Source organism: Quercus suber, unplaced genomic scaffold (assembly GCF_002906115.3).
Source record: "Quercus suber isolate HL8 unplaced genomic scaffold, Cork oak 2.0 scaffold_303, whole genome shotgun sequence".
NCBI lineage: Eukaryota > Viridiplantae > Streptophyta > Magnoliopsida > Fagales > Fagaceae > Quercus > Quercus suber.
Window position 1 is genome coordinate 360,457 of NW_027069759.1, and position 18,237 is coordinate 378,693.

General features: G+C 38.7%; 1 protein-coding gene across 1 annotated transcript; it reads right to left on the reverse strand.

Annotated features, from left to right (window-relative positions):
• Window positions 1–334: 334 nt before the first annotated feature.
• On the reverse strand, window positions 335–1,912 carry LOC112027857 (uncharacterized). The gene is made up of 2 exons (XM_024060507.1): window positions 1,045–1,912; window positions 335–900 (listed from the first exon to the last, which is right to left on the reverse strand). The coding sequence occupies exons 1-2, from the start codon at window positions 1,910–1,912 to the stop codon at window positions 335–337; spliced, it is 1,434 nt and encodes a 477-aa protein (XP_023916275.1).
• Between the last annotated feature and the right edge of the window lie 16,325 nt (window positions 1,913–18,237).

Sequence of the window (18,237 nt, forward strand, 5' to 3'; positions counted from 1 at the left end):
ACCCTATAGGTGTGATCTACCCCGACAGTGTTCAACAATGAAGACTGTGTTTCCACTGTATATAAGTGTTGTTGCGCGCTCATCTGTCTAACTATATGGAGCTTCGCCTTCTCTTGATTTAATATTTGCACCACACTTTCCCCTCTTCCAACTGCTCTAGGGTTTTGTTTCGACGTTTGTCAAAGTACGAGTTCACCTTGTAAAATGTGAACTTCACCATTGCAGTTATGGGCAAGCTACGTGCACCCTTAATTACCCCATTGAAGCACTCTGACAGGTTAGTTGTTATTGCCCCATATCGGTGTCCATGGTCATGTACAAGTGTCCACTTTTCTTAATCTACGTCCTTAAGATAGTCGTACGCATCCGGGTTGACATTCTTGATGCAATCCATAGTGTTTTCAAACTTCCTAACTCGATTTGCAGTTACTGCCTTCCTTACCAAGTTCTTCAACGGCACACTATTGAAGTTTGTGTTAACATTGATTACTAAATGGCGGAGGCAATACCAGTGATGGGCTAAGGGTGGTTGCAAGTAGCCTCTAGTGGTGTCATCGAAGCATGATTGTATCCCACGATGCTTGTCAGGGATTATACACAAATTGGTTCGGTCCGTAACATAGGTCAGCAGGCATGCCAAGAACCATCCCCATGTCTCCGTGCTCTCGCTTTTGACAACGGCAAACGCGAGTGGATAAACCTCGTTGTTACCATCTGTTGCCATTGCTATCAACAGCTTTCCTTTGAACTTGCCATAGAGGTGCATTACATCTATGCTTATCACTACCCTACAATGCCTGAACCCTCTAAAACATGGACCAAAAGCCCAAAATGCGGAGTTGAATATACAAGTCCCCGGGGCACGAGGGTCACACTTTAACGTGGTTACAGTGTTCGGATCTGCATCAGACAATGCCGCTAGAAACCATGGCAATTCCGCATATGACTCGTCAAAATCCCCATAAATACGCGCAACTACCTTCTATTTGGCTTCCCAAACCTTGTACATAATTACATCATGCCCGTGCCTTGCATGCAGCATACTATGCAAGTCCCTTCCCTTTCGGGTTAGGTCCTCCCGTACATACTTCTTAAGTGCAATGGAGATGAACTTTGAATCCATCATCCACTCATTGGTCGCTACCTGGAAGGATGAGCAACTGTGGGGACCCATACATTTACTGATCTGCCACAGCCCGTGCTTCTTGCTGCAAATAGCTCGAATTGACCACAGACATGCCTTATGTATGCACCACACTACCAGCCTATTGGTGTCAGACTTGATAACCTTGTATTGCTTATTATGCTTCACAGAGTAAAGGGTCAACACCAACTGAACAGAGGCTTTATTCTTGAATAGCATCCCGATGGCCAGGTGGTCACCTTTATGCCAACTTTTAAGATGCCCTGTATCCAATGCAGGTGATGGGTCCTTAATATTGTCCCATGTGTTTGATGTGAACCATTCTGGGATAGGAACTGTAGTAGGGCAATCCTCCTCGTTGTTTTTGATCAGTGGTACATCTAAGACCTCTGCATCATCCACTACTCCATCAATATCAATGAACTCTTCGTACACATCTCGGCTGGCATCAATATCAATTCCCCCATCCATATCAGCTTGGACATGTTCATACGTGTGACTAGACCCTCCCACGTCATGTGTATGGGTGGCGCCCAACACTTTGGTTTTGTCAACATCATCAACTGCACTGCATGGTTGATTATTGTAGGGCAAAGGCGTGGCATCGGCAAAGTAAGGCTGCACGTCAAGCGGTGATGAGTGTAGCGCTTCCACCCCACTGTCATGCTGTAAACTTGCACCAGCATAGAACCCAACAGCCTCAATAATTACATACAAGTCGGACGCTATGAACTGGGGGGTCCATTTAATCACTGTCCACATCAGCATCGCAACCCAACGGATTTAAGTTGTAGACAACTTGAGTAATCACAAGTATCTGGGGGGCACGGTACACGATGGATATCTTATGTGACTCCCTGTCCAACCCTAGAGCTTCCATTATCTTCCAATGCATTTTTCTCAAGTGTGTTCCGCATTTCAACTCAATGAACTTCTGCTTCACTGACTCGCCTCTATAGGACAACCCATGCAAGTCGTTGAAATACTACTCCTCATCATAGTAAACGTAGAAGCAATGATGATCCATGGCAAACCTAGATAAGGACAACTAATTGTGGTTATAATGTAGAAGATAGAGGGTTATGTTAATGACAATTAATCATTTATAGACGCACTATAATGATATCCTACGTATTCTTAAAATTGTCGATTCGTTTGTATAAGGAAAATGCTGACATGGTTAGCATAACTTGTTCACCTCACAGGCTTTCTTTTTCAAAACCCACACACTGAAGCCTTTCAGAACTGAAAGAACCATAAAATTTAAACCTTTGATTACTTGTTACATCATTGTTGATACCTATGAATAAATGCATATATCATCGTAGGAATTCACCCTACAATGTTTGTTTATATATATGTTCCCAATTATCTATACATACATTACTATATCTACACACATAGAGGAAGAATATGTATACAATGTCAATATCACACACACACACACACACACACACACACACACATATAGGAGCACACAATAATTAATCATTTTTGGGAAAATTGTTATCGGGATTTTCAGTGTATTGACAGTTTTTGAAATTCCTAAAAAATGTTTAAAAAATAGGTGGTTTAATGTGATTGAAATTACAATTGTGATTGCTATAACTCGATTTCTAAGAGATCGAGTTTCTGTTTCCAATTCCTCTACAAAAACCCAGACACGATCCACTACTAAGAAGGTGCATCCACCAGCTCAAATACGCAAGGAGTTCCACCATTTCGTGTTATAGAGCAGGATGGGACGTACTTATGTTGTGTTTAACGGTCATGTTCCAGGCATATATTACAATTGGGTAGATGCGAGCAGACAAGTTCATAAATTCCCAAATGCCAATCACAAATCATATAAAGATCGAAGGGAAGCAGAAGCCGTATACATGGAGTATTTGCATTGTAATGGTATGGACGTGCATGGTGGTGCATCCGCATCGTCAACAACTCCGAACATATCAACCTCAGCTCCCCCTAGCACTTCTCCAAGCGAAGGAACCAACTACGGCAGTGGAGACATTAGGAACACCTTGTTAAGGTATCAATTGGAAGCTGCCATTGAGGAGCGTGACCACGCAAGAAGGATTGCAACCTTGAGTGCGAACATGTTGAATGAAGTGGTGGCTCATGTTGTGGGGGATGATGAAGTTGATGCACCCATGAGACAATGTATGGGTAAATGAATGCAAAAGTATGACTTATTGTTGTTGTATTTATTAAGATATGTATACTTGCAAGTAACTAGCTTCGTGTGTGTGGTTTAACTAGAAATGTCATCGTTTTCCAGCTGTTTAACTGGCAGATATGTATATATGGGGAAGTAACCTTATTATTTTTGTTTCAGCACTACTTTGGTCTTATTCGGTCCATTATATGTACGTTGGTCTTATTCGGTCCACTTTGGTCCTATTCGGCCTAGTACATTCTATTCGCTCTATTTGATCATATTCAGTCAACTTTGGTCGTATGAGATCTATTTGGTTCACTTCAATCCATTATTGTGTAGTTACAAAATACAAGATTAGCCCATACACAATAAGTCACGAGTAACGAATGTACATGACATCAAAAACAACAATGACTTGTAAATTGCCTGGATGATAGGATTTGAAAATCCACTGGGAGGATTCACTGCAATCCATACCAATCAAAGAAAATTCAAACATTGAAAAAGATAAGATCGGAATTGGTCATACATGAAAAATCGTCCAACATCAGAAAAGGATCCAAATTCTATCAGACAATGCCTGAAAAATTTAATACTTAGAAGATAGAAAGTCTGGAACAAAATAACCATGAATAAAAATTGACACCAACCATCTAAAAAAACAAATAACACATCTATATAAAGATGCTTGAATCCCAAACACACTAAATAAAACCCCAAAAGTATGATGTGACTTGTAATATTATTCGAAATTAAAGAAAAATTTACACCTAAAATTTCGAAATTACTTGAAAAGTTAACATTACATGGATAAGTGTATGATGCAAAATTGATGTTGGAAAAACTGATTCACAAGCGGTTAGTTTTTGCTGGTGACTCCCATTGGGAGAAACCAATGGGAGTCCCTTCTTAGCATGCTCTCCACTGAAGTTCCCAACAAAGATTCAATCTATAAAGTGAATGGAAGCACAATTACAAAGCACATGTTGTTCTTATTCTTCAAGTTTAAGGACTAGAACTGCATAGTGGAGTACTACAGGTTTCAATACATACATTACTATATCTTCCCTCCAACTTGGTCCACGGTTAGACGAAATAGAGCACCTATGAGAGTGGTCTTCCCACTGCCAGTTCTGCCAACAATACTTGTTTTGTGCCTTTAACCAAATGTGCAATTGATCCCCTTCAGAACAAATGGTGGATCAGGCCTATATCTGATCTGTTTTAACATTGATATTCTTAGAATCTCAGCATAAGAACCTTCTTTAATTTTAACATTAAATATAAAAAAAAATAGTTACCTGCAAACCATGTACCTCAACTTTACCCACAGATGGCCAATTTGATGGAGGCCAGTTCCCTTCTAATGGTAACATTCTTCAGGATGTTTGGTGTAACGCCCTTGTATAAACCTCGAACACCCTCGAACCTACAAGCCCCAACAGAATAGATTAGCCTTATAGATGAGAAAATGTCTCAAGTTTATAAAGAAAGTAAGAACGTCTACACTTCCTATTATAAGTGAGTTTGTTACTCACTGGGGTGAGCCAAAATCTTCCACCTTTTGGCTGTACTATTATGTAGACTGTAAGAACTAATATACCATCAAACATGTAACTCAGAAATACAAACACCACCCAATAAATAATATCACAAAGCAAACAATTATACTCCTGGAACTATGCATCACTTACAGAGTTTTAAAAGCAGTGCAAAAGCCTACACTTAACTCCAATGAGTCTTTCTTAACTTAAAATACTCCTCATATACAATACTCAAAATGCCCCATGTTCCAAATGCTGTAGATAAATTATAGAGGACATTAAAACTTATTGTGCCTTATATGTTGATAAGTGAAGTAATATTACAGAAAAATAACGATGAAGTATGATATAAATTCTGAAGAGAAGATACTTGTAATACTCCTATACACTTAGAGGGCACTAGCCATAGCACCAAAATCCTACCTTTTAATACTCCTATATACTTGTTTTTTTTTTTTTTTAAAGGATGGAATCTCAGTTATGGACAAGATATCCATTTAGACAGATGTGTGACAGGGCAAGCCCATATATCTAAATTATCATGCATCTCACCTTGGTAGATTTTGTTAGATTATATCCACCCACATCAAGGCCAAATGACCATTGGCATAGCAAATGCCAAGATAAACAAAGTAGATGTGACGGTACAATCCTACATGTACACACCCTATCCGGTCCAGTAATAGAACCACAAATTCAACATACAGATTTCTGTTAGTGACATCTCTCCATTAAACGAGGACTTGAGTTATCAAGAACATGACATGACAGGAAATTTCCAGATTTGCCAAAAAGAAGGGACCCATTTGTCAATGCAAAAGTGTACATTGATACTTCTAGTATACACACATTTATACAGTTATGCATACCGAAATTCAAAAGAGCATTGATTGTAGTGACTTACCAAGAGTTTATCATCACCTTCAGATTCCCCTCTATTACTTCGGGGGCCTCACTACATATATGCATGTCTTGATTTAGCCTTTGTATAGAAATGACAAAAAAACATCAAGTGCACTGATTTTGAATTGAGAAGACAAGTGACATATTTAATGAAAGACCATAAGAAAGTGTCATTCCAATAAATCCTGCAATTAAAGGAGAAATTGTTAAAAAAACCAATGTTTTACAGCTCAATATAAGTCCACAAGCATGTTTAAAAAACCATCTCCAATAAATTGAAGCATCTATAGAAGAACTGTAATTCATTAAAGATTGAAAAAATAACTCTTCAAGGTAAAACTCACCAGAGCTAACAGATCCAGGAGGAAGCCATGACCATGTAGAGTGCTGAAGAGACAAGAACAATTGCACTAAGTGTTTCTAATCTTTGGGTCAACCACTCATTTGCTGCAAAACTATGTCTCCAAAAGGAGGTGCATTTCTGTCAATCAGTTCAAGATTCTTTTTTCAGAATCGGTCTTCCACCTCAAAAGCTCTTATAGTCATGGTGCCAAACATTGTAGAGACTCAAATAAATGAATTACTACAAAGGAGTTGGTTGTGCTATTGATCCGCATAAACTTCCTCATCAAACTCTTTTACTCAAAGTATCAACTTACTTCTTCTTGCTTATCACCAAAGCCGCACATTTGTTTCTCAAAAGAGAGGAAAAAAAAAAAAAAAAACCAATGCCATATAAAATCTCTCTTACAACCCAATGTACTCCAGGTAACAACACATCAAAATACAAGAAAGTTTGGCTTCAAATGAATACCAATAGAGGCATTTGTCCATTTGCAATCAAAATTCGAAGCCTAGAAAAACTTCCTAATACATCAATAAATACAATACACCTTATGGATTTTCTCCTACATGTAACAATTTGTTGACAACAAACACATTGGAAGCCAGTATACTCCCCAAGCAATGATCCACAAACAGATGCACAGCCACCAAGATTCTCCCCAATTAGAACATTTTGCATGCTTATTCCAGTCTAGTCACCTATACACATGAAGAATAAGCACACAAGGACAATCAGGCTCAATGGCCTTTTCGTTTCCACCATATATTAGCTCTAAAAAAAAGGTACAACTTTAAAAGAAAAGTGAAACAAAAATATCCAGTCACCTATAGGCCCGAAGTATAAGCATTATTTACAATAGGCATTTAATGATCTTTTCATTTCCACTCATATACCCTAACAGGTCTAATCTTACCTGTTTCATCAGACACAACAGCATAATTAAATTAACATAATCAATCAAATGTGCAGTATAATAGCTAAGAAGATGGGAAGTGTAGACGAAGTACATACCATCACCGGTCCCGTAACTTGGAGCATACGCAGGAGGGCGTCGCGATCTCCGTAAACCCTCCACCGGCTCAATGTCCTTAGCCAGAATTTGCTCAATCTGTACAGGCTCAATGTCCTCAACCAGTATCTGCTCAATCTGTATAGCCTCTTCGTGGAGGGTTGGAGATGAAGCTAACATGGTGGGGTCCACATGCACTAGAGGTAGGGTGGGCATGCCTGGTGTGGGGACAAATATGCATCCACCATCATGGGCAGATCCACTGAAAACTGGGGGCGACATACGGGGAGGGTCCTCATAGTCCGTGCTAGCACCATGGGACATAGTCTGGGCTGGAACAGTGCCCTCATGACCGGCATTGTGGGATGGCCCAGTACCAGTGCTAGACATGCATCGCGGTGTCCTGCCGCTGTCGTCAGACAGTACCCAATCAGTGCCAAGCCATGACTCTTCTGCACTCGAGTCATCCCCTTCCTTGTCAATAGGATCTAGCTCGGTCATACGGTAGTGACCAGCTCGACCACCTCCATGACGTCCACCCCCACAAGACCCACCACTTTGCCTGCCACGACCCGGGGCCTGTGTACCAATGTGAACTGCTTCTGCAATCACATCCGCCAATTTAAGTCGGCCCAGCTCCTCCACAAGCTGTAGTGTATATGTACGGTCATTATGCATGTCAGAACCTTCGTCACACCTTTGTATAGACCTAATCATCATCCGAACCTGCAAAACAAGGGCGTCATAAAAGCAAGAACGTAGGTATGATGCAAAAGTTGGATAAATCTGTTCCAAAATCAAAAGAAAAAAGTAGTAAACATAGCTAATGAACTCCTTATATTACTTATAACTATTAAACATCTTTAAAAAGATTGCATATAAAAATAGGGGTTGGACCCCCCTGTGCAGAAATTTATAATTCCTCCCCAGCAGTCACGAATTTTCAGTTTCCTGTTATGTTTGTGGCAATGCAATTGGCCACATTGAGATAATACTTCCGAAAAACACATATGGTTGGTTGTACATAAGTTCAATCTTAGCATAAGTGAAAATATCTTTTATCATTTGTGTGTCTAGGCTTCACTAGAGTTACAACTCCATTAATATCATTCTGCAATCAGGACACATATTTTGAAGTTATTATTTCCTAAGGTACACGTCCGAATGGATGACAATTGAAAATATCAAACGCGAGCTTAAAGTTTCAATTAAGGGAAGTACCATCAGTTACAACATATATCATACTTGAATCTAGTAGTCCAGCACATATCCTTGCTGCATACTTGCAATATTTTAAATGACCTTTAAGCTGTTGGAAATTGAATTCTACCAACAGTTTAGTAAGTGACTTCCCAGTCCTAAAGGTAATATCTATCAAGGAATATGTAATTAGCTTTCAGTCCTTGAGGTAAGGCTATCTAGTGTGACAGTGAACTATCATAAAATGTGAATTTATCACTACTAAAAAGAGTTGCACCGTCCGTTTGAAATTACAAGCCAACCAAAAACAAAAAAATAAAACAAAAAATAAAAATAAAAGAATAAAACCCAACAGTATAGTCTTTTTAAAATTTGAATCTAATTATATGAATAAAGGTGTGGTCATCATTGGTCATTGCCAATTAACCATTCCTCACGCAAACAAATTGGATGAAGACAAATTTAGTTATTTATGAACAACTTAAATCATGAAGTAGCTTAAAAACATAATGAAAGATAAACTCATAGAGATGTAACAACAATAATAATTGTGGAGTTTTGCATGCATGATAAAGCTGCTAAAGATATTTAATCGAACAATGGTTTCATACATAAAATAGGAATTGTTGCCTCACCATGAGTTCCCAATACGCAGACTCTGGTGTTATGTACCACCTTGTGTTGCGATTATACCACACCATGTACTCAACGAGGTATGTATCATCATCATCCAAGAGAGGGGCCCCGCGAACTTCATTCGCTCTGTTGGCCCATTGCTGAATAAAGACAACATGTTCTGCCTCCCAATCCCTCTCCTATTTACCTTGGAGGGATATCCTGTGAAGGACATGCAACGTATCCACAACAAGTGGAACTGGTTGCTTCATCCCAAATTGACAGAGGACCCGCTCAGGATGATGCCCCTCCACTATCTAAAAGTATATCAATGGCACCTTGGCCCTCCAAATATGCTGCCCGGCAGTGCAATACGCAGGTAGGGAGCCCAACGTATGCGTGTACGGCTCCCATACAATCTACATAAGTGGATTATGTTTGTGATAGTGAGACATCATACTAATTAAAGATTATGTATGTGATATGTAATATGGAAAGCATGGAGTTTCTTGATTCTATTCATACACAAAATCTTTAGGGATTATTGGGCAGAAAGTAAAGGAACAGCAACATTGTGTTCAAAATATTAACAGAATGAAGTCAACGAGCAATTAAAACAATGACTGGCATTGATCTGTAGAAAATAGTAAAAGATCTAGGTTGACCGATGTCCACATTCCATTCTCAGAACCATGTTCATATGCATTACATTGAAAGCTAAGTGAGACGATCAGATACTAGGGTTTTCAATCTAAACCAGACTTAGAGGAGGGTACCAGAGCATCCTAATGGCTGTAAGATGAATCCAAGTTGACCATTTCGCAAAAGCTTTTTATCATAATAGAAAACTTGTACTGGATTAATTGCATTAGTCATTAACAATGTTTCAATGACTGAGAACAAAATGACTATTATTCACAGGCCATACTAAACTAACTGTACTTAATTTTCACTTGAAGCTATCAAAAATATGGAGGGAAGACATATATAAGGTCTGCTGAATACATTGCATTTCAAGTAGCACTTTTTATTGCAAGAAATGGAGGCTATGTAAACTATTACATGGTATAATCCTCATCAAATACTGTTATCATATTTCTATCTAAATATATTTTGTTATAAAATTTAGTTTTCGAAATTACGTAAATTGAATAGTTATCTGAAACTAATCATATCAATGTCTAAAATTACATTCCTTATCTTAGTACCTTGGTGGAACAAATTATGTGGAACAAGCTTTGCAGTGTAAATCACAGCTTATTATGATCAAGCTCCTCTTAATGAATATGGTAAGTAGCATATGTTGAACGCTTCTAAAATTATATGAATAAAGTAGTAATAAATAATCCACAACTTTTAATAATTTTAGGACTATTAAGGTAGCTCAAGTGGGGACAACTTAAGGAGTTGCATGCTGCAATTAAATTGTGCTCTACAACTTTGGTGCAAGTTCTATTTTCTCTTATCGTAAATAGGTTAAAACGGCATATAATGCCAGAAACAGTAAATCAACACAACCTTTGTTTCAGTTAGTAGCTGGGAAGAATGGAGGGATGTCATCGTGAATTTTGAAGATGCATCATTAAAATCAAATGAATTACTTGAGCACACAAATACAACCAAAGACAAATCTGATTATCTTTGGTATACTCTTAGGTAAATTAATTTCTCACTGAATTATATCCAATTACATATGAAGAATATGTGTGTCTTCTCTTCATTGCATCAGATTAATGACATTTGTAAGAATTGATGGAGTTTTTTTAGTTGCAACACAAGTTTGAAGTCACTTTGTCTTGCACTAAACCAAGACTTCATGCTAAATCTTTTGCACATGTTGCACATGCTTTTTTGAAAGACATATACATAGGTAAGTTACTTTTTCAGTTCAAACATCTTGGAAAGGGACAATTTCTTCTTTCTTTCTTGCTTTTTTGGGTGTAAATCACAAACGTTTCCGTATATAATCAAGGATATAGTCAAATTCTACTTAATATATATATGACTAAATTTAAATATAACCCATTGATCCAGCCCAACTTAACCCAACTCACGTGAGTCGGGTTGCGTTGGTTTTTACACATGTAATGAGTTAGGAATTTCTCAACCCGACATTCTTAGGTTGAGTTGGAAAAAACCCTTAAATCCAACCCAACTCGACCCATACACATGTACACCCCTACTTTTGATAATAAGAAGTCTCCAAATATAAGGTTTTAAAATTGTTGGATTATATAATATTTGTTTATGCTAGGTTAAAATAAAAGAATTGAAGCCTTTGATTTAATAGTTTAGAATTTTTGAGTTTATACTTGGTTGTATTCATGCAAGTGCTGCGAATGGAAGTTCTAATGTGATGTACTTCACAATGGACATTCCAATTGAGTTAAATGATGGGATGAAAATTCTAGTATCAAACAAAATGATGGGATGGAACCAATATTCTGAAATCAAGTCATTCCTACAACAATCCAAGAATTCAAACTAAAATAAAAATAAAAACTTGGAAACATACTTGAGGGAAACGAAAATAAAAACCTCAAATTGAGGACGTAAATTAACCGAGTACCTACTCTACTCGTAGTGTAGCTAGCGACGTCCGATACGCAGCAAGGACGTGTGTGGCATGCTCTGCGGTGCATTTTGGCCTGCTCCACCTAGCAAACTGTTAGGATTAGTGCCCTTAAATCCTATTGTATGATACTATGTATGATATTAAGTGTGACATTATATATGACTTAATATTATGTTTAATAAGTTGTTTTATTATTATCTGAAATAATGTTAACATGAATATTCGGACATTATCACATAGTCCATGAGATGCATAGTATGTGATTTATGTGATTTAGTCATAGAAGATATAAGTCACAACTTCTTTGTAAACTCAGAATTATAGTTCGTAATCAGTGATGAAATTGGGCATTTCATCTGCGAAGACTATAACATATCAACTACGATAATTTGTCTTGATCATGGAAGTAGAGACTTCTAGTTGATATGCTGATATGTTTTAATCGTTAAGACATATTGAACTGGACCACTATGAGATTTATTATTCTCCTAAGAACTGTCAAATGAATAATAAATCTCATGACTTATATTTGCATGAACTTTTAATCTTGAGAGAATAATGGACTTGATCATGAAATGTAGGTTGGTTTGATATATCAGGAGTGAGATCTAAAGTAAAGGTCAAAACCTCAGTATGTTGGGTAGCCACATTTAGTGTTGATGGAACATATATTCTCAAGATGGAATTCATAGTCTCTTAACGGAGATATAAAATATTCCCTTGAGATAAGTTTAATGGGTTTGTTATTCAGAGAGTTAGGCCTAACCACTTTGGTAAAAAATTACTAAAGTATATATTTATGAAATTAGATTTCATAAATATATGATGAATAACTTAAAAGGATTAAACCGGGTACTCAAGAATTAAGATATAGTAATTTACAAAGTGGCAGTCCACATTTATGACTTTGTATTACTACAAATATTTTATGAAGGGGTTTGTATGTACAATAAAGTCTTGGGATATAATTTATAGATAAGGCCTAGAGTGCAACTATATTTATATAGTGGTATTAAATATAGTTAATGGTTTCTCTGTAGCTAAGAAAGTGTTCTAACTTCTCTTAGACAGTAGAATAGCTGTACCTTCTATGAAGGCTTGTCTGTCTTCCACGTTCTAACAGTGTTATTACATTGGCTAGTTGGGTTTTCTTCAAGGGAATTGGGAAACAGATTGTTTTTTCTTACTAGTCTTATTCTTGTGTTTACAATGGAAGAGTTGTCACAAAGTTGGACAAAACTATCGCTCTCTGAGAGAGAGGGCCCAGGTTGCTGCTTAGAGAGTGAATTCAGCTCCCAAGAACATATTATAGAAACAAAGTTTCTTACGAAACGAGCTCTTAATATTGAGGCAATTGCAAAACTTTCACTCCTTTGTGGCGATCGAAAAGTGGATTCAAGGTCAGAAATCTTGGTGATCATGTAATTCTGTTCATATTTGAAAATGCAAGTGAAGTAGACAAAGTCCTTAGTGCAGAGCCATGGAGTTTTGATAAACCCTTGGTGATTATGCAAAAGTATGATAAGAGCATGGCTGTGGAAGAACTGAAATTTGAGAAGACTCTCTTCTAGGAGCAAGTTCATGGGATTCCTTACAAATATCTAAATGTCAAGGCGGCCGAGAAAATCTGTGAAGTTGTAGGACAAGTTATACACTCGGTTAATCCGACAGAAACTAAGGGTGGAAATTTCATGAGGATTCGTGTGGGGTTGGATGTATCTCTGCCGCTTTGTCGTGGTAGAGTCATATCTCTGGAGAATGGGAAAAAAACTTGGATCACTTTCAAATATGAGCGTCTTCCAAATATATGTTATTGGTGCGGCAGAATGGACCATAGTGATCGGGGTTATGAAATTTGGTTGGAAAGTGAAGGGAGTCTAGCAGAAAACCAGAAGCAATTTGGTCCATCGCTACGTGCTCCACCATTTTTTCCAGCAAGGCGAAGTGTTGTGGCTGTCCCAGGCTTCTACATTCCTAAGAGCAAGACAACAACTCCACCTGCCAGTACGACCAGGCCTGAAGAGGAGGGTTTAACCAGCGATGAACCACCACCAAAGGAGGAGCAGACAATGGTGCACAACCTGGCAAAATCTGTCAACACATTAAAGGTTCATTCAGTGCAGGAAACCGTTACCACTAAGGAGCCAAGTCAGTCCAGAAACGGCTATAGTGGCAATAAAGACCATATCCCTAATAATACTCCACACACAATCCGGAGCCAATTAATGCAGCAGTTGATAACACATTGATGCCCGAAAATTCTGGAACTAAATGTGATTCTCCTTCAACGGATACAGGTGATTATATTCTCATTAATGCCTCGAATCAATCATTAAGGCCCAATCAATTCCAAGCAGCGGCTACAATGAAACCTATCCATCCAACTAACTCACATGAATCATTGTCACGTGAGATGCATGAGATTACTAGGGCTAAAAAAAAACCTAGCACGTTGACAAGGTTTGACAGAGCAAGCGCAACCCAGAAAGTTTGTTCCTCTGTTTCTACAAGTGCATGTAAACGGAACTTTTCGGATGTGGATGACCATTCAGAATTACCTAATAGCAAAAGACAAGTTTTGAAGGATGGTGTTGAAGTTTCTTTCCAAGTGGTGGAGGCTAATGATCAGCCCCGCCAACAGTCATGAATCTCTTAGTATGGAACTGTCGTGGGCTTGGGAACCGGCGTACAGAAAAGGAGCTTGGAAATATCATCCGGGCAAAAGATCCCTCTGTCATGTTTTTAGCCGAAACATGGGCAGATGAAGCTAGGCTAGACCGAGTTCTTCACAACATAAATTTTGATCACAAGTGGGAGGTTCCCAGTGGGAGGAGAGGGGGCGGATTGGTACTTTTCTGGAAGCGAGATGTCAATGTAACTATTGAGGATTCTCATAGGTATTTTATTGATGTAACTTTTGATAAAAATATGGAAGCGGAATGGAGATTCACTGGATTTTATGGAGAGCCGAAGACTTATCGGAGATTGGAAGCTTGGAATAAATTGAGGGGTTTAAACAATAGGCCATTGATCCCTTGGCTCTGTGCTGGGGATTTCAATGAAATTAGTAGACAAGATGAAAAAATGGGGGGAGTTTTGAGGGGCCACAACCAAATGCAAACGTTCAGAGATGTTATTGATGAATGTGGTTTCATTGACTTGGGTTTTGAGGGACCCAAATTTACGTGGAGCAAACACTTCTCTAATGGTCATTCCATATGGGAACGATTGGATAGAGGTTTGGCGAATAGTGAATTTCTTCTAAAATATCCAAGGGCAAAGGTGTCTCACCTTAGATGCATGTCATCAGATCATGTACCAATCTTTATAAACTTGTCGGTTTGGAGACTCCACCTAAGAAAAAGGTGTTTCGATTTAAGGAGATGTGGCTATCTGATTCAGGCTGTGGTGAAACAGTGGAGGCGGTATGGAGGAATGGTGAGGAGGGTGACATTTTGAAAAAAGTAGAAAAATGTAGTAAAGATTTGGAGTGGTGGGAAAAGAATTGTTTTGGGAATGTTAGAAGAGAGTTGGAAGAGAAAAAAAAATTGCTAGCGAAAGCTGAGGTTGATGCATTGAGGAGAAGAGATAATACTCGGCTTAGAGAATTAAAAGCTGAAATTCATGTCTTAATGGATAGAGAAACCCGATTATGGAGCCAAAGATCAAAAGTTTTATGGTTGAAAAATGGTGATAGTAATTCCAAGTTCTTCCACAACAAAGCAACTCAACGGTTTAGGAAAAACTCAATTCTTGGAATTAAAGATAGAAGTGGAAATTGGCAAGAGCAACCAGATTTGATTGGAGATATCATTGTTGATTTTTTTGGGGAATTTTTTACCACATGCAATCCGGCCATGGAAGATGATTCACTCTCCTTTCTTCCACATCTAGTTACAGATGAGATTAATGAGCAGTTAGGAGGTGAATTCATGGGTTGGGAAGTCCAGGAAGCACTGAAACAAATGGCGCCTCTAAAAGCACTAGGTCCGGATGGGATGCCACCAATTTTCTACCAACACTTTTGGGGATTGATGGACCAAGAGGTAACATCCATAATTCTTACTTGGCTGAATTCAAGTAAATTGCCTCATCCAATAAATCACACATTTATCACCTTAATCCCAAAAGTTAAAAATCCTGTATTAGTTTCTGATTATCGACCTATAAGTCTATGTAATGTGTTGTACAAGATATTTTCCAAAGTTCTTGCAAACAGATTAAAAAAATTCATGCCAGAACTTATAACTGGGCATCAATCTGCTTTTGCAAAAAATAGGCTTATTTCTGATAATGTACTAGTTGCTTTCGAGACTTTACATTGTATGAAAAATCATAACTCAGGAAAAACAAGTTTTATGGCTATCAAACTTGATATGAGCAAAGCATATGACAGGGTGGAGTAGAATTATTTACAGAAACTGATGGAGAAAATGGGATTCTGCACAAGGTGGATTGAATTAATTATGGAGTGTGTTAGTACAGTCTCATATTCCATCCTAGTGAATGGCGAACCGAAGGGGTTAATTAATCCAACAAGAGGCATACGGCAAGGGGACCCTCTCTCCCCTTTCCTCTTCCTCTTATGCACGGAAGGATTACATGGCCTAATCACAAGAGCTGCAAGAGCAAAGGAAATCAACGGCTTCTCTCTTTGTAAGAGAGGCCCCAAACTAACCCATTTATTTTTTGCAGATGACAGCTTACTTTTTTGCAAGGCCAACCCCCAAGAATGTGGAAACGTACTTAAAATATTGTCGGAATATGAAGCGGTATCGGGCCAAAAAATCAATAGAGAAAAGACATCCCTTTTCTTTAGCAAGTCCACAGAAGAGGTGACTAGACAAGAGATAAAAAGAATGTTGGGGGTGCAAGAGATAAAATTTTATGAGAAATATTTGGGGCTGCCTTCATTGGTGGGAAGGGGAAAAAAAGCAAGCTTTAGCTATATAAAGGAGAGGGTTTGGAGAAAATTGCAAGGGTGGGAAGGAAAGCTTTTGTCTCAAGTGGGTAGAGAAGTCCTAATCAAAGCAATTGTTCAAGCCATTCCAACATATACCATGGGATGTTTCAAAATACCCTTAGGTCTATGTCACGACATTGAAGCAATGGTTAAAAATTCTTTTGGGGGCAAAGGGGTGATAAAAGGAAAATACATTGGATTAAATGGTCGGAGTTGACGAAATCGAAGCTAGATGGAGGAATGGGTTTTAGGGACCTTGCATTGTTCAATGACTCGCTTCTAGCCAAACAAGCATGGCGACTCCTACATAATAAAGATACTCTTTTCTATAGGATATTCAAGGCAAGATTTTTTCCTCATTGTTCATTCATGGAAGCCAAGGAATCAACAACTGGGTCATATGCTTGGAAAAGCATTTTGAAGGGAAGGGAGGTTATCAAAATGGGTGCAAGATTTCGGGTTGGCAATGGAAAAAACATTAAAATATGGTAGCAGCATTGGCTTCCCATTAAACATCCACCTTTAGTCACTTCTCCAATCATCGAGTCTATAGAGGATGCTACGGTTGATTGTTTAATAGATGAGACTACAGGGAATTGGGATGATGAAGCGTTGGAGGGAATTCTTATACCGACTGAAGCTGAACTTGCAAAAAAGATCCCACTTGCCCGATGCCAAACTGAAGACTCTCTGTTCTGGCCTTTCATGGTAGATGGACAATACAATTGCAAATCTGGATATCATTTTCTAAAGGAGTTGGAGACCGAGGTTGAAGAAGGAACATGAACAGACTTGGACAAAAAATTCTGGAAAAGTATTTGGTCAATGGACGTTCCAAACAAGTACAAAAATTTTATGTGCCGTGCGTGCAGAGAATCCCTCCCAACAAAGTCTAACCTAAACAGAAAAACAATTATTCCAAACCCAACCTGTGACAGATGTGCTTCAATGGCAGAGGACACGCTACATGCTCTATGGGGTTGTTCAGGATTGAACATGGTTTGGAATGATGATAGGTGGAGCTTTCAGTCAAGGGAGGTCTTCACTGACTTCAAGCACCTGTTCGGATGGTTACTAGAGAATGGGAAGCCCATTGAGCTCTTTGCTATCCAAGTTTGGTGTATTTGGCACCAGAGAAATCAATCCCGACTACATCAACCTTGCTGCCTCACTAAGGACCTGAAACAAGCTACACAGGAGCGCTGGGTTGAAATCAGATCAGTCAATCCTCTGCCAAACCCGATCAGAACAGAGCCCAAGCCAAAATGGACAGCCCCACCACGGAATAAATATAAGATCAATTATGATGGAGCAATCTCAAATGCAGAAAACAAAGCAGGGATTGGAGTGGTTGTTCATGACTGCAATGGTGAGGTAATGGCATCCTTAATTCAGCAATTGGAGCAAGCATACCAACCAGTGGAAGTGGAAGTAATCGCAGCATGCAAAGCAGTGGAGTTTGGCAGCGAGATTGGAGTGGACTGTGCTATTGTGGAGGGTGATTCAGAAGTGATAGTGAAGGCTTTGAGGAACAATGACAATGGATTGATTCCTTTTGCACCATTGATAAATGATATCTCTTTATTTTCGGGTTTGTTTTCAGAATTGTCATACTTTCACATTAGGAGAGATGGCAACAAAGTTACTCATAGTTTAGCTAGGCTAGCTGTGATGACACCAGGTTGTACCGTGTGGATGGAGGATGTCCCATCTCGCACCTTACCCTTTGTTCAGGCTGATTTGGCCGTGCCTTGATGATATTTAATAAACGTCTTCT

Excerpts from the sequence above, each read along its gene's own strand:
- LOC112027857 (XM_024060507.1), bottom strand. The coding sequence starts at position 1,912 with ATGCTGATGTGGACAGTGATTAAATGGACCCCCCAGTTCATAGCGTCC. Across the intron at positions 901-1,044 it reads AAAGGGAAGGGACTTGCATA|ATCCGAACACTGTAACCACG; the intron begins GTATGCTGCATG and ends TGTCTGATGCAG.